Below are 18,084 nucleotides of genomic sequence, written 5' to 3' on the forward strand. Positions count from 1 at the left end.
TAGTACGTAGTAAATTTACTCATCTATAAATGCAGGATATCATCTAAATGCTAAGGTTTTGACGTCTTTTATACATATTTTTGTACCTCTTTTTGTCTGAAAACCAAGAACTCATGGGTTGCAACACCAGCCTACCCCAACTCGCAATAATTAAAAAATGGCAATGAACAATGACTAGTATCAAAGCACAACAAAACTATGAATCAAATCACCTCCAACCCTCAACTCTCTGTCCCACTGAGATTCATCCTAAATAAATGGGTTGTCTCTACAGAGGTCTCTGTGGATATCAGGCCTTGCTTCAGTCATCTCTCTTTGTCATAATCCCACATGCCTCTGTATGTGTGTGTGTGTGTGTGTGTGTGTGTGTGTGTGTGTGTGTGTGTGTGTGTGTGTGTGTGTGTGTGTGTGTGTGTGTGTGTGTGTGTGTGTGTGTGTGTGTGTGTGTGTGTGTGTGTGTGTGTGTGTGTGTGTGTGTGTGCAGCAGAGTTAGGGTGACTGATGACAGTGACAGGACAGAGCTTCACTAACGAGGGACCCTGGAGCGAGGAGCACATTGGGTCATGTGTAAAGCCGCTGTAACACTGTGCATAGGGCAGGGGACCTCTAGTTTTAGTTTTCAGTAATCTTTAGGGCCTTGAGTTTTTTCTGATCATGCGATCTGAGCTGAAAAATCTCAGAGGCCCAGTTATAGACAATAATCAAGGTAAAACTTTTATTCTTATTGTACATCAGAAGAATTACTCATCATATCCTCTCTCTCTCACTGTCCCTTCTGCCACGTGACACTGTTGATAGGTCAGGATCTTGCAAAGCCTACAGATGGAGAACAGCCGTAGTCGGTCATTTGGTCAACCATTGGCATTTCTCAAAACCAAACGCTGGAGAACATAATTGTAACAGATATGGCAAAAGCGTGTTCAGAGAGAGCATAGAAGTTGGCCCTAACTCCAATTGTTGCCTATGTCAGACTCTCTGCAATGATCTCACATGCTGTATGAGTGCACATCCACTGGGCTGGTCACTGAGTGACAGTTGGAGAATGATAAACTGTGGTTACCTAATCCATCTGTCTTTCAAGCTGTTCAAGAAATGGGCTATGTAAAAAATAAAAGGGGGGATAGAGAGGATATGTTGGCAGTCTGAGAAAAATAGAGACCAACCAGGAATGTGAAAACAACATGCTCAATTTGCAATCAATCCTTTAGAGATAGATAAGGGCGTTTCTTTCTCTAATCCCATACATACAGCTGTTAAAGGCAAGGAGGTAAATTAGATTCCTGGCACAATTTGCAGTGAGTTAATAACTTATCTATTGCTACTCCTGAGGGTTTAATGAACATAATGGAGAAGAACTCTTGTCACATATGATCAAATCAAAGTAGCCTACTCTCAGGATGGGGTCGTGGTGGACTCTGGAAAGAGAAGCGTGCTAAGCAACTCAATTTATGACTGAGACCAGATCTTTTCTGAGGCTCATATCAAGATTTCACCTTTGAAAAAAAAGAAAAACATTTGTTGGTATTAATACTCTGTTCTTTAAACCCGTGGTACAATAGGCTATTATTGTCGTGTGCAGTGTTATGTTAATGACTTCATAAGTGGTGTCATTATGATGATAAATTGCATCAAATGATATGCTCATAATATATTCTGGTAGTAACCTACTATACTTTGTATCAGTCATATTATTCACTATGGTACAGTGCATTCGGAAAGTATTCATGCCCCTTCACTTTTTCCACATTTTGTTATGTTACAGCCTTATTCTAAAATTGATTATATTGTTTTTTCCCCTCATCAATCTACACACTACCTCATAATGACAAAGCAAAAACAGTATTTGGGTTTTTCAGCAGCAGGGTCTGGGAGACTAGTCAGGATCGAGGCAAAGATGAACGGAGCAAAATACAGAGAGATCCTTGATGAAAACCTGCTCCAGAGCGCTCAGGACCTCAGACTGGGGCAAAGATTCACCTTCCAACAGGACAACGATCCTATGTAAACAGCCAAGTCAAAGCAGGCGTGGCTTCGGGACAAGTCTCTACCGGCAGGAACAGGAACCATCTGAGAAAACACTACCCAGAGTATTGCCAGGGACCTGCTCTTCCTCAAACAGCTGTCCAAGGTACAGGTGTACACATCATAGAAGGGGCAGGGTACTATGTGGATGGCACCCACTCTGAGGACACCAGGAAGATGACGGTTGGGAAGGTTTATGGTGTAGTATATATAGTTTTTGTCTGATGTGTACTGGCCTATTTGTAGGAGACGGTGTCTCAGTAAGACACTTCCAATTGGCTTTGGTCAGCTGTCTCCCACCTGAAGGAGTTATGGCCAGTTTGTGTCCATTGTCTAATAGTTAGATAGACTGCTGTGAGGATGGCAATCCCCCCAGGAGATAATAGATAGAAGGGGATGCAAAACTTGATGAGGCTAGTAGTGCACAGTGTCGTGCAACGCAACTTGCACTGCAGAAGACAGAGGAGGACTGTTAGTTGGGTCAGGTTTAAGTAGGGTGGTGATTAAGAAAAGTGAGGACAGGTGTGAAGGCAGATCTGCAATGTGTTGCAACAAATGCTGTTGAGGAGCTGTGTTCACGGCAACTAGTTAAAGTGTTGCAACAAATGCTGTTGAGGAGCTGTGTTCACGGCAACTAGTTAAAGTGTTGCAACAAATGCTGTTGAGGAGCTGTGTTCACGGCAACTAGTTAAAGTGTTGCAAAAGGCTTGTAAACTGATTGGCAGTTAGTAACATCTGGTGCTTGTTTAAGTTAGTAGGGAGCTGCATTCAAGGAAACTACAGTAGTTCAAATGTTGCATTCAAGTCTGGTCCTCTCTCCTGAATTTTTGTTAATTCTTATCACCATCAATCACAATAAACCTAAATGGGAGGCTTAACAGCCAATGTGTTTTTTTAAAATATTTTTTTATTTCACCTTATTTAACCAGGTAGGCATGGTTAAATAAGGGGGACTGGATGTGTGAGGTAATAATCAGGTGCAGAGAGCAGAAAGTTCCACAGGGAAAAGTGCACTTTAATATGGCACCAAAATACAATGCCCAAAACACAGGGTGCGAAAATACTGACCAACCCAAAACACAGAGTACACGGTCCGGAGCACTAACAACCCCAATGTCTCAACACGTAACACAAAATTATAACGAAGAGAAAACAAAACAGTTCAGCCAGGTGAACGGGCACTAAACAGAAATTAAACACCCTCAACCAAAATGGGGAAAACAGGCTACCTAAGTATGATTCTCAATCAGAGACAACGAACGACACCTGCCTCTGATTGAGAACCATACTAGGCCAAACACATAGAAATTGTCACGAATCCCGTTTCCTGAGTCTGAGATTTGCCAGTGTTCTGTCCTGGAGTGTTTTTTCCGGCGTCCTGGAACGCACCCTGTCTGGTTGCCTGGCAATGTAGCCAGTTGGGAGTTCTGATTACCCGCACCTGTATCCCATCAGCTATCTGCACACCTGGTCCTGATCATCATCTCTCCTCTTCATAAGCCCGGACCTGACAACCATTCCCTGCCGGATCGTTAGCCATGAACAGTATGTTGTGCCATAGTATCAGCCTCAAGTTGGATAGAATTTGTTTTGTTGTTTTGTACGTCTTGCTTGCCTTAAACTTACCTCCGTTTGTTCTGTCTTCAGTTACTCACCCGGATCATTTACCCCATTCCCGCCTGGTCGGAGGAGGATTCCGCTTCCCCATTGGATCCACCTATTTACTCCCATCAACTCACCACCGCTGCCCGCTACGCCACCTGGATATATCTACCCATTCACATTCACTTGTAAATAAATACTCACCTTCTTCCTACTCTCCTTGTCCTGGTCTGCTTCTGGGTTAACGTGACAGAAATAACGTGACAGAAATATAACAACATAGAAAAAGGACATAGACTACCCACCCCAACTCACGCCCTGACCAACCTAACACAAAGACATAAAAAAGGAACTTGTCACGATTTACTAGGAGTGGTGGGTGGAATCAGGCGCAGAGAGCAGGGTTCAGTAGATTGTCAATTTATTCTCCGGTGCACAAAAACGGTCACGCCAGCACACAGGGTGCATAAAATTGACCAGCCCAAACACAGGACCAAAATAGTCCGGAGAATAACCACACGAAAACCACCATACAACAGAGTAACAAAAACAATCCCGCACAAAACAAGGGCGGGACAACCTACTTATATATAAGGACGCTAATTAAACTAAAATACACACAGGTGAAACTAATAAGACAAAACCAACAGACAAACGAAAAAGGGATCGGTAGAGGCTAGTAGGACGGTGACGACGACCGCCCCGAGCACCACCCGAATAGGCAGGAGAGCCAACTTCGGCGGAATTCGTGACAGTACCCCCCCCCCCCCCGACGCGCGAGGTGCCGGGCGATCCAGGTGGAGGCGGTGGAAATCTCTCAGGAGAGAAGGGTCCAAAATGTGCCCCACCGGAACCCAGCATCTCTCCTCCGGACCGTACCCCTCCCAGTCCACGAGGTACTGTAGGCCCCCCACCCGGCGTCTCGAATCCAGAATGCCCCGAACCGTGTACGCCGGGGACCCCTCGATGTACAGAGGGGGCGGAGGGACCTCAGGCACCTCACCTTCTTGCAGGGGACCAGCCACCACCGGCCTGAGGAGAGACACATGAAACGAGGGGTTAATACGGTAATACCTAGGAAGTTGTAACCTGTAACACACCTCGTTTATTCTCCTCAGGACTTTGAACGGCCCCACACACTGCGGCCCCAGCTTCCGACAGGGCAGGCGGAGGGGCAGGTTTCGGGTCGAGAGCCAGACCCTGCCCCCCGGTGCAAACACGGGGGCCTCACTGCGGTGCTGGTCAGCGCTCCTCTTCTGCCATTCTCCCGCTAACCTTAGTGAATCCTGAACGGCTTTCCAGGTGTCCTTGGAGCGCTGTACCCATTCCTCCACCGCAGGAGCCTTGGTCTGGCTCTGATGCCATGGGGCCAGGACCGGCTGGTAACCTAACACACACTCAAAAGGGGACAAGTTAGTTGAGGAGTGGCGTAGGGAGTTCTGAGCGAGTTCAGCCCAAGGAACATACCTTGCCCACTCACCAGGCCGGTCCCAGCAATAGGACCGCAGAAACCTGCCCACATCCTGGTTTACGCGCTCCACCTGCCCATTACTCTCGGGGTGAAAACCTGAGGTTAAACTGACCGAGACCCCCAGTCTCTCCATAAACGCCCTCCACACACTGGACGTGAATTGGGGACCCCAATCAGAAACGATGTCCTCAGGCACCCCATAGTGCCGGAAGACATGAGTAAACAAGGCCTCCGCAGTCTGCAGGGCCGTAGGGAGACCGGTCAACGGGATGAGACGACAGGACTTAGAAAACCGATCCACAACGACCAGGATCGTAGTACTTCCCTGGGACGGGGGAAGGTCGGTAAGAAAGTCCACCGATAAGTGTGTCCACGATGCCAGGATGACCCGAGGAGGGGAGAGTATGAGCCCACCGGATCAGCTTATCCCGGACCCCCCTCGGCACATACTGAGTCCCCACTGGACAGTTAGGGGGGGCCAGCTCTAACCGTGAGGCCTCCTCTATCTCAGCGTCTACCTCCCATACCACCAGTGCCACGAGACATGGCGGTGGAATGACGGGAGTTGGCTCAACGGACAGCTCCTCGGTATCATAGAGGCGGGACAGCGCGTCGGCTTTGGTGTTTTGGGAGCCTGGCCGGTATGAGATGGTAAACCGAAACCTGGTAAAAAACATGGCCCATCTAGCCTGACGTGGATTTAGTCTCCTCGCTGCCCGGATATACTCGAGATTACGATGGTCAGTCCAGATGAGAAAAGGGTGTTTCGCCCCCTCAAGCCAATGTCTCCACACCTTCAGAGCCTTGACTACAGCTAACAACTCCCGGTCCCCCACGTCATAGTTTCGCTCCGCTGGATTGAGCTTGCTCGAAAAGAAAGCACACGGGCGGAGCTGGGGTGGCACGCCCGAGTGCTGGGATAGCACGGCTCCGACCCCCGCCTCGGACGCATCCACCTCCACTATGAACGCTAAAGAAGGGTCCTGATGCGCCAACACGGGCGCATTGGTGAACAGCTCTTTCAAACGACTGAAAGCTCTGCCCGCCTCTGCTGACCAACGCAAGCACACCGGTCCTCCCTTCAGCAGTGAGGTGATCGGAGCAGCCACCTGACCAAAACCCCGGATAAACCTCCGGTAGTCATTGGCAAACCCTAAAAACCGCTGCACTTCTTTCACCGTGGTCGGAGTCGGCCAATTACGCACGGCTGTAACGCGGTCATCCTCCATCACCACCCCGGAGGTGGAAATACGATACCCCAGGAAGGAAACGGACTGTTTGAAAAACTCACATTTCTCCGCCTTGCAATACAGGTCATGCTCCAGCAGTCGCCCAAGTACCTTACGCACCAGAGACACATGCGCCGCGCGGGTGGCAGAATAGATCAAGATGTCATCGATGTACACTACCACTCCCTGCCCGAGCAGGTCTCGGAGAATCTCATCTACGAAGGATTGGAAGACGGCTGGAGCATTCTTCAACCCATATGGCATGACGCGGTACTCATATTGACCAGATGTAGTACTAAATGCGGTTTTCCACTGGTGCGTATCTCCTCCCCGGATACGCACCAGATTATATGCGCTCCTCAGGTCCAGTTTTGTGAAGAAGCGCGCCCCGTGAAATGATTCCACCGCCGTAGCGATGAGAGGTAGTGGGTAACTAAACCCCACTGTGATGGAATTTAGACCTCTATAATCAATGCACGGACGCAGACCTCCATCCTTCTTCACAAAAAAGAAGCTCGAGGAGACGGGTGATGCCCTGTCCCAGCGATTCAGCAACATATGTTTCCATCGCTACCGTCTCCTCCTGGGACAATGGATACACGTGACTCCTAGGAAGTGCAGCGTTCTCCAGAAGGTTTATCGCGCAGTCCTCTCGACGATGGGGTGGTAATTGGGTCGCCCTCTTTTTACTGAAGGCGATAGCCAAATCGGCATATTCAGAGGGAATGCGCACGGTGGAAACCTGGTCTGGACTCTCCACCGTAGTCGCACCAATGGCAACTCCTATACACCTACCTGAACACTCCTCTGACCACCCCTTAAGAGCCCCCTGTCGCCAGGAAATCACCGGGTTGTGTTGAGCTAGCCAGGGAATTCCCAACACCACTGGAAACGCAGGTGAATCTATAAGGAACAGACTAATCTGCTCCTTATGATCCCTCTGCATTACCATGTCCAGCGGCACCATAGCCTCCCTAACTACTCCTGACCCTAATGGTCGGCTATCTAAGGAGTGCACGGGGAAAGGTAGATCTAACGACACCAGGGGAATCCCTAGCCTTAACGCGAGCCCACGATCCATGAAATTCCCAGCTGCGCCTGAATCGACTAGCGCCTTATGCTGTAGAGAGGGAAAAAAACAGGGAAAGAAGTCAACACATACATATGACCGACAGGAAGCTCTGGGTGAGTCTGGCGCTTACTCACCTGGGGTGATCGAGTAGTGCTCCGCCTGCCCTCCCGACTCCCAGACGAGTTCCTCCAGCACCGGTCAGCCGGGTGCCCTCGGTGACCACAACTGGTGCAGGAGGACACTCCTCCTCCGGTCCCCCTCGAAGCCGCCCCTCCTAATTCCATAGGGATAGGGGCAGGAGGGCTGGGAAGTGGAAACGACAGGACCTGATCCGAACGTGAACTCTGAGTAATTATCCCTCGCCGAGTCCGGACCATTCCACACTGCGTTGGCCCACTCGAGGGCTCACCCAGTCAAGCAGGAGACGAGGGCGCTCACGCTCTCCTCTCCGGAGGGAGCAGGACGCACGGTAGCCAGGTATAGTTCCAGTTGGAGAAGGAAACCCTGGCACCCAGCCGCCGTTCCGTCATACTCCCGTGGGAGCGTCAGCCGAAGAGCCCCGGTGCCAGATGTGGTTGCAGGAACAGGAGGTGCTGAAGGGGGGGGTGCTGGAGATGAGGTGGGAAGGCCACTCCTCTCCCATCGATCCATCCTCTCCATCATTTGGTCCATGGCCGAACCAATCCTGTGAAACACGCTGGTGTGATGGAGGACCCTCTCCTCCATCGATGGAAGAGGAGACGTGGCTGCTCCTGCTGATTCCATTGTTCAGGTGCGGGATTCTGTCACGATTTACTAGGAGTGGTGGGTGGAATCAGGCGCAGAGAGCAGGGTTCAGTAGATTGTCAATTTATTCTCCGGCGCACAAAAACGGTCACGCCAACACACAGGGCGCATACAATTGACCAGCCCAAACACAGGACCAAAATAGACCGGAGAATAACCACACGAAAACCACCATACAACAGAGTAACAAAAACAATCCCGCACAAAACAAGGGCGGGACAACCTACTTATATATAAGGAAGCTAATTAAACTAAAATACACACAGGTGAAACTAATAAGACAAAACCAACAGACAAACGAAAAAGGGATCGGTAGTGGCTAGTAGGACGGTGACGACGACCGCCGAGCACCACCCGAACAGGCGGGGGAGCCAACTTCGGCAGAAGTCGTGACAGAACTAAGGTCAGAACGTGACAGACCTGGCCAAGATAAAGCAAAGCAGTTCGACACATACAACAACACAGTTACACATGGAGTAAAACAAACATACAGTCAATAGTACAGTAGAAAAATAAGTCTATATACAATGTGAGCAAGTGAGGTGAGATAAGGGAGGTAAAGGCAAAAAAAGGCCATGGTGGCAAAGTAAATACAATAGAGCAAGTAAAACATTGGAATGGTAAATTTACATTGGAAGAATGTGCAATGTAGAGAGAGAAAATGGGGTGCAAATGAGCAAAATAAATAAATACAGTAGGGGGAGAGGTAGTTGTTTGGGCTAAATTATAGATGGACTATGTACAGGTGCAGTAATCTGTGAGCTGCTCTGACAGCTGGTGCTTAAAGCTAGTGAGGGAGATAAGTGTTTCCAGTTTCAGAGATTTTTGTAGTTCGTTCCAGTCATTGACAGCAGAGAACTGGAAGGAGAGGCGGCCAAAGGAAGAATTGGTTTTGGGGGTGACCAGAGAGATATACCTGCTGGAGCGCGTGCTACAGGTGGGTGCTGCTATGGTGACCAGCGAGCTGAGATAAGGGGGGACTTTCCCTAGCAGGGTCTGGTAGATGACCTGGAGCCAGTGGATTTGGCGACGAGTATGAAGCGAGGGCCAGCCAACGAGAGAGTACAGGTCGCAGTGGTGGGTAGTATATGGGGCTTTGGTGACAAAATGGATGGCACTGTGATAGACTGCATCCAAAATGATTGAGTAGGGTATTGAAGGCTATTTTGTAAATTAAATCGCTGAAGTCGAGGATCGGTAGGATGGTCAGTTTTACAAGGGTATGTTTGGCAGCATGAGTGAAGGATGCTTTGTGCGAAATAGGAAGCCAATTCTAGATTTGACTTTGGATTGGAGATGTTTGATGTGAGTCTGGAAGGAGAGTTTACAGTCTAACCAGACACCTAGGTATTTGTAGTTGTCCACATATTCTAAGTCAGAAACGTCCAGAGTAGTGATGATGGACGGGCGGGAGGGCAGGTGCAGGCAGCGATCGGTTGAAGAGCATGCATTTAGTTTTACTTGTATTTAAGAGTAATTGGAGGCCACGTAAAGGGGAGTTGTATGTCATTGAAGCTTGTCTGGAGGGTTGTTAACACAGTGTCCAAAGAAGGGCCAGAAGTATACAGAATGGTGTCGTCTGCCTAGAGGTGGATCAGAGACTCACCAGCAGCAAGAGCGACATCATTGATGTATACAGAGAAGAGAGTCGGTCCAATAATTGAACCCTGTGGCACCCCCATAGACTGCCAGAGGCCCGGACAACAGGCCCTCTGATTTGACACACTGAACTCTATCAGAGAAGTAGTTGGTGAACCAGGCGAGGCAGTCATTTGAGAAACCAAGGCTATCGAGTCTCCCGATGAGGATGTGGTGATTGACAGAGTCGAAAGCCTTGCCCAGGTCAATGAGTACGGCTGCACAGTATTGTTTCTTATCGATGGTGGTTAAGATATCGTTTAGGACCTTGAGCATGGCTGAGGTGCACCCATGACCAGCTCTGAACCAGATTGCATAGCGGAGAAGTTATGGTGGGATTCGAAATGGTCGGTAATCTGTTTGTTGACTTGGCTTTCGAAGACCTTAGAAAGGCAGGGTTCGGATAGATATAGGTCTGTAGCAGTTTGGGTCAAGAGTGTCCCCCCTTTGAAGAGGGGGATGACCGCAGCTGCTTTCCAATCTTTGGGAATCTCAGATGACACGAAAGCTGTTGAACAGGCTAGTAATAGGGGTTGCAACAATTTTGGCAGATAATTTTAGAAAGAAAGGGTCCAGATTGTCTAGCCCTGCTGATTTGTAGAGGTCCAGATTTTGCAGCTCTTTCAGAACATCAGCTGACTGGATTTGGAAGAAGGAGAAGTGGAGAAGCCTTGGGCGAGTTGCTATGGGGGGTGCAGTGCTGTTGACCGGGGTAGGGGTAGCCAGGTGGAAAGCATGGCCAGCCGTAGAAAAATTCTTATTGAAATTCTCAGTTAAAGTGGATTTATCAGTGGTGACAGTGTTTCCTATCCTCAGTGCAGTGGGCAGCTGAGAGGAGGTGTTCTTATTCTCCATGGACTTTACAGTGTCCCAGAACTTTTTTGAGTTTGTGTTGCAGGAAGCAAATTTCTGCTTGAAAAAGCTATCCTTGGCTTTTCCAACTTTCTGTGTATATTGGTTTCTAGCTTCCCTGAAAAGTTGCATATCACGGGGGCTTTTCGATGCTAATGCAGAACGCCATAGGATGTTTTTGTGTTGGTTAAGGGCAGTCAGGTCTGGAGAGAACCAAGGGCTATATCTGTTACTGGTTCTAAATTTCTTGAATGGGGCATGCTTATTTAAGATGGTGAGGAAGGCATTTTTTTTTAAATAACCAGGCATCCTCTACTGATGGGATGAGATCAATATCTTTCCAGGATACCCCGGCCAGGTCGATTAGAAAGGCCTGCTTGCTGAAGTGTTTCAGGGAGCGTTTGACAGTGATGAGTGGAGGTCGTTTGACCCATTACGGATGCAGGCAGTGAGGCAGTGATCGCTGAGATCTTGGTTGAAAACAGCAGAGGTGTATTTAGAGGGCAAGTTGGTTAGGATGATATCTATGAGGGTGCCCGTGTTTACGGCTTTGAGGTGGTAGCATTACTATTTTAATAGTAAACTTACTATTACCATTACTATTAAAATAGTACTCACTTATAGGAATGGGTCATTGCTTACAAGTTGCTAGCTACTGTATCCTATAAAGCCATCACTGAAAACCACATATTTAATCTAACTTCTGTGGTTTGGTCACTTCCTGTTCTTCAACAAACTCTAGCTGGACTGAAGATGACGAAGTTTTGAAAAATTACAACTTTGCACAAGGGGGTGTTACGAGTCCACTGTGCTGTGGACGACCCCATTGAAATGAATTACATCCGGCGCAATGTAATGGAGTGCCTATGGTTAATGTTCAGCAATGTAATAATGCTTATTGTGGAGTATTTTCATCTGCTGAAGACAACGGTACAGTAACATCTGTGATGCGGGACTTTCTAACACAGAACCATATTTGATAATGGAGAGCTGTTGGAGTTTGCTAAAATTAGGAATAACCTGGAGTACAACCTGTTTGGAACAGAGATGCTGAACTATGCCTATAACCTGGAGTACAACCTGTTTGGAACAGAGATGCTGAACTATGCCTATAACCTGGAGTACAACCTGTTTGGAACAGAGATGCTGAACTATGCCTATAACCTGGAGTACAACCTGTTTGGAACAGAGATGCTGAACTATGCCTATAACCTGGAGTACAACCTGTTTGGAACAGAGATGCTGAACTATGCCTATAACCTGGAGTACAACCTGTTTGGAACAGAGATGCTGAACTATGCCTATAACCTGGAGGTGGACATGCCCAGTGACAGCCAGAGAGTCAAACTGTGAGAACTCTTTATGTTGCTACCAAACTACCTACAGATTTAGGATCTTGATTTAACCCTGTTTCCCACAGAATGAACATAATCCTGCAGGAACAGGAAATGTGAATTATTGTGTGGATTATAATTTATGGACATTTTTGTAGAGGTTGATTCATGTTTAGTTAGGACAAATCAAGTCTGAAAATTTTAAGTTGAAATTACTAACTTTAGAAGCATTTTAAAATCTCAAATACACTACAGGTTTGCATTTTCTGCAACTAAAGGGTGATCAAATGAAGACCATACATCCTGCACTAGACAACCAACAGCCTAACAAGGTCTATGTGGTTGTCTCTATCTACTTCACGATACTTTACAAAATGTAAACAGTGAAATAACACCCATGTATCTGTTTTGTTGTGTGTTCATGTACGAGTGTAGACCTCCATCTCTCCAGTGTGGCGTTCCTGGTCCAGGAAGGTTATGAGGACAACATTGTCATCGCCCATGACATCAACACCAAGAACCGTCTCACCAAGTACGGAGGCCAGGACTACTCACACAGTGATCAACCAGACCCAGGTGGACAAGGCCCTCATAGAAAACTCTAAACGCTGGCTCACATTCAAATGAAGGATCAGAATCAGATCACCCAGACAGAGGAAGCCTGCTCCGTAGGCCTTTGTCTTTTGTATCAGCTATTGAACACAGTAAAAAAAGCTTTTATACCTTTGTTATTACTTGCAAATCACCAAACAAAATTGACGTCAGAAGTTGACACTTTTTATTCTTGCTACTTCGCTGTGATGTACTGAATTGAAATGTATTATGGAGAAGTAAACATGGGAAAATGTTTAATTGTTGAACCTTCTGATAGCTGAGTGAGGAAATTATTCAATTTATTTCACATAAGAGCTATGACTGAATCAAAGCTTCAAGTAATGTTTGTAATTAATCATTAATACTGTAAGCAAAAAAACAAAACCATCTGCTTTGTAGAGTGATCCTCAATACTATAGCCTTAGTCGCACAAAAGGCCTAATTTCCATCCAAAATTCTCAGTTTGAAAAGAAATGGAAGACTAAATGTAAATGCGGCAGCAACACAGAAGCCCAATGTAATTTAACAAGACAAAGCCACAATTTCTGTCCAATCAAACTCAAGGACATGGTCTGCACATGGTGCTTTACTTGTAAATATTGTGCTGATTAGTTTTATTGAAAGCAGTAACAGCTTTGTCAGTAGTAATGACGTTTCACAAACAGTCTTTGATAAGTAGTAGCATTAATAAATATGTATTCCCCATTTGATATTTTTATATTGCTAATAGAGACTAGGGTACCAAAAGGGCACTGACAGAGCTAACTCTTTCAAAGTTTTCTTCATCAATATACTGGGCATTCAAAGCTTGTTAGATGAGTTGTGATGTCACATGGTGGGGTGGCTATGGGAGGGAGCTGGTTGGATGGTAGGTCATCCTGAAGGACATGGTCTCTCCTTCTGGGAACAGGTGGCATCACAGAGTGACTTCACCACATGATCAATGACATCACAGCAGACAATACATAACCATTATGTCACTTCAGGACAGTGTGTGATAGGATAAACAAGTTTGGAAGTGCAGGTACAGTAGGAAAGTCTCCTGTGTTCTGATACATCACCAAATGGAACATTCAGAGGAAAAATGTGACCACGGAATATTTTTCTATTTTCAATGCTCTGTTTAAATTATAATTTACTTTTTGATTTGTTGCTGTTTGTAGAACAGGAATACTGTGCAGAAATCATTAAAATAGTTAGATTTATTTTCTCTGATGGCATGTTTTTCTTCCAGATAATGTAGCTGTTTCCATATCAAAAACTGGCTGTAGGCCTAATCAATCTTAGTTAAGCACTGAGCACTTAATTCATTCTTCAGGAAAATGTTGAATTGGACAGAAGGCATATATATACATTATGATCATGATAGCTATTTTACACTCATGCAGTAGTCTGATAAAACACTAGTAATGGTCAGAACAACACTGCAGTAAGTAACCCAACTAAAGTAAGAAGATGCAGACAGAAACACACCAATCATTACTTCCTGCAGTACACTTTTAATCACCTATATGCGTTGCCTATGTTTTCCTATTCCATAGACTCTAACATGAATTGAGATGCGTTACAAGACCATTTGAAACATTAATTAATTGACCCAATGGCAAAAGCAATGAAGCATTAACACCATTCCTGTTTAACCTGTTGTACATAATATGAGTTTATACACATGCAACTTTGACTCATCTCCTTCCATGTTTCCACGTTTGCAAGTTCATCACTGGGCATTGCATCATTTGGGGTTTTACGCACGAAAGGAAAGGTCTATTTAAGCGTGTTAATGTTCACTTCTGCGTCAAGATCCCCCTGTCTCTCTGTAACCACATGTCTTCTAAACGACAGCGGTGTAGCCAATCCAAAGGAGAGAATAATAGCAGATGAAGGTGCAGTGAACAGCCTAATGTAGAATATATGGTGTTCTGTTAATCGGCGTAGACAATGAATCCGGAGAAGGTGCTGTACTTGTTGTTGTTGCCCCCGTGCGCCTTGCCCCCGTCCAGCTTGATGTAGATCTCATCGCCGGGCTCGAGATGCAGGACAACACTGTTGCTGGCATAATCGTAGTTCTGATCGGCGTCTTGGGCGATAGCGCTCGCTCGCACCTGGAGAGCATTGTTATTAGTCACCAATCTTTCTGATACCATGTTTTTATTTATGTTCCGTTAACACAACAATCAATGCAGTATCATTTGGTCATGTTAGTGAACTGGAGTTTCAGTAATGAAAGGGGCGTAGAGCTGGAACTTCAACACCACTGACAGCGACGCTTTGATGAAAGCGGATTACGTGCGTAAAACGCAGTTTGTATGCGTAAAATTGTAGTCTAAGCTGTTTTATGTTTTGAATCCTGATCAACAGTTACATATTTTAGATGAGAAAGAATTGTTATGTTTCAGTTTCATTTGATTGAACAAGTCAGTATATGTCTCACCTGGTTGTTCTTACAAAGATCAGCCCACATACTGGTGCCATCCCCTCCTCGCATCAGCACATGGTAAACGAAGAAGTAGATGCCCGGTATCGAGCAGGTGAATTTCCCCGTCGTAGGGTCGTAGTGGTTGCCAAGGTTGGTGACTACGTCGTCAAATTTCAGCACTTCGTAGCCCTCATGTTGTTTTTTCAGCCCGGCGTAGAAAGCTATCTTTGGAAACGTGTTGTATGTGGCTGCGCTTATGGCACCTGTGGCTCCGGGCGTTCCGGGTAGTCCTGGCGGACCGGGCCCTCCTCTCTCCCCAGGCGGGCCGGCGGGTCCGGGTGGTCCTGGCTCGCCAAGAGGACCCCTAGGGCCAATTCTTCCTGTGCGTCCGGGCTCCCCTTTTGGACCTTGGATTAAGGTTGGTAGAGACTGGACCAAGCGGCTGTCTCTGATGGTATTGGCTTTGTCCGTGGCCGTGGCCGTGGACTTGGTCCCGTGGGGATCACACACCATCTGACAGGATCCGAGCATTTCGTAGCGCGCGGATATGCCGGCGGAGTTGACCAGCACCGGAATCAGGATGACCAACACTAGCACCATGACTACTCCACAAACACCTGTGGCGATCATCCGCGTCCTACCGGCCAACCTCCGAAGTGGACGGTCTTCCAGTCTGCTTCTGGACGAAATCTTGCCGGATGAGAGGGATTCTTGTTGCCGGTGCACTTTAACGATCAGAAAATAAATAATAAATGTGTGTGCGTAATCTATACAAGGCAGGCTATTGAAATGTTATCCCGCGTCCTTGTCTTGAAATGGTATTGATAAATTCAACTTTTACGCCACACAAAGTCCATAATTTGTTCTCCTTTCCGCACTGGTATGGCTCAATAGCATCACATTGGAGCCGTTCATTTGTATTAAACTAACACTCGCAATAGTTTATAGATGTAGCATCCACTTTCTGCCTACGCTTTTGCGCCAATTGGGATAAAGCATACACATACAAGTTCACCTGCCACCATGCTACGATGTCTTCGAGATGGTCACAGTGATTACCTTTTCGTGAATGTTTGAAGAGGGGAGGAGGCTAGCTCTGATATCAGATGGATGTTAAGGGAAAGGTACTCAGAGGGGGGGTGGCGGGGTTTGCAGTCTCATATTTGAATGTCCACTAACGGAGTCATGATGTTTGTAGAATGGCTTTTCTGGATGGCCACAGAGGACATCGGCTGTACAATTGGTACCTGGTCACACCTCAGCTCCCCCTGTGTCCAATTAATCATTCTGAAGGAAATCAATAAAGTCATAGAGACAGAGGGCATTGGGTGGGGGGTGGGTGTATGACCCCATATACATTGAAAGATGAAATGACGGGATACCTCGGAATGATGACGCAATCAACTGGGAGACATTTAATTTTTTGAGGTTCAGATGTCAGATTCAGTCTTAGGGCGAGAGGTTAAACCGATGTCCTATCTCACCGTGGTAATTAAAGATCCCATGGCATGGATGTGAGGTAACTTTAGAACCACAGAAGGTGTGTCGGAGTGTTGTTTGACTGATGAAGAGCTAATTGGTGCAGTCGGGGAGGGATGACGTTAGGATGTTGCCATGGGTTACCATGGGTGGTGTGGCTGCAGAGAGGCAGAGGAAAGACGGAAGACATATTTTGGGAAGAAAGGCATTGCAACAACAATGCAGTAGGGTGATATTGATAAGGTAAAACTGTACTGATAGAAGTTGTTCGTTTCTTCACTGTAGTTGTGTACATTACTGCAGACTTGGGCAGAAAATAGTTGCACTTTGTAGTTTATTTGAAAATACCAACTTTTCGAATACTCAAGGTAGTCGAATTTATATAGCATTTTAACAAAAAGGCAACTTTTGATACTTTGATATTCAAATACAGGCGTCTTAAAATTGTAACGATTTTGGATACCTCTCAGAAAACCAAATAATAAAAAAATATTTACTTGATGGCTGCCAAATATTTAATGAAGACCCAAAAACGTCAACAGTTAGTTGAATTAGTCTAAATACTGTATATTAGCATAAGCACATGGGTTGGAAGGATCTTAGATATTCATCTTAACATAGCATTTAGCCTAGAATTAAATACATGAGGGACATGGAATCACCTCGACATTAGAGTAGACTAACAAAATGACTAATATGTTCATAATGAGTGACATATCCAGTAACACTTGACATCCAGTTCTTGTACATGTGTAGTAACTTAGTGAATATTACAATAGCAACATTGTGGTTACATAGGACTTTGGAAAATGTTTTATGACTGCATAATAATGGAGTTATTACATAAGTGGAATAAGGAACAGTCACTATTCCTCTTGTGTACAGTAGTTACAGAAACTCACAGCTCATTTCTATGCAATTACCAAACTATTATGTAACAACATGCTAATAAAATCTTGCTCCAAAAGTAATTACAGTTTGATTACACAGGCACAAGAACAATTTAATGTTAAGTGTTAAGGAGAATGCTAACGGTAACAAAATATGGTTGTTAAGTTTTGAAAGGAAAAAATATATATCCCAAAACTGCCTTCTTGAGTCAACTACAGCTAAGGTAGGTTCAAAATCATGTTAGTTTGTATTCTGAGTAAACTATCCCTTTAAAGATGGTGTGTGTTTGAAACAAGAACGCTTACCCTCAGATACCACCTCCCTCTGCAGTATTTTCAGATATCATACTATTTATTTCAGCTTTCAACCTTTTCAGTGGCATGTTGAAAGACTCTTACGGTAGTTATGTGTCACAACTTATTTATACTTATCTGTACAAAATATAATTGGTTAATTGGTTTGACTTGATTAAATACACCTGGGGCAATGGACATTCAGGAGAATGGACATTTAGAGATCTTCAGATATAAATGTATTGTGTAGATGAAATATAACTGTCAGAGAGATTGGAATAGTATAGGAGATTGTATGTTATCTGATGTAGTTCCAGATTCAGCCCTGCCATTAGTTAAAAGCTGCCAATCCAATAGTTTCAGAAAAGTAATCACTTCCTGAGATCTGTATTCAAATAGTTTTGA

At 45.7% G+C, this 18,084-nt stretch overlaps 1 protein-coding gene across 1 annotated transcript; it reads right to left on the reverse strand.

Annotated features, from left to right (window-relative positions):
- Nucleotides 1-14,083: 14,083 nt before the first annotated feature.
- On the reverse strand, nt 14,084-16,062 carry LOC109875362 (complement C1q-like protein 3). Its single transcript, XM_020467699.2, has 2 exons — nt 15,032-16,062; nt 14,084-14,702 (listed from the first exon to the last, which is right to left on the reverse strand). Exons 1-2 carry the CDS (start codon nt 15,644-15,646, stop codon nt 14,523-14,525), a joined length of 795 nt encoding a protein of 264 aa, XP_020323288.1. The 5' UTR covers nt 15,647-16,062; the 3' UTR covers nt 14,084-14,522.
- Nucleotides 16,063-18,084: the final 2,022 nt, after the last annotated feature.

This window comes from Oncorhynchus kisutch, linkage group LG30, assembly GCF_002021735.2.
Source record: "Oncorhynchus kisutch isolate 150728-3 linkage group LG30, Okis_V2, whole genome shotgun sequence".
Classification (NCBI taxonomy): Eukaryota; Metazoa; Chordata; class Actinopteri; order Salmoniformes; family Salmonidae; genus Oncorhynchus; species Oncorhynchus kisutch.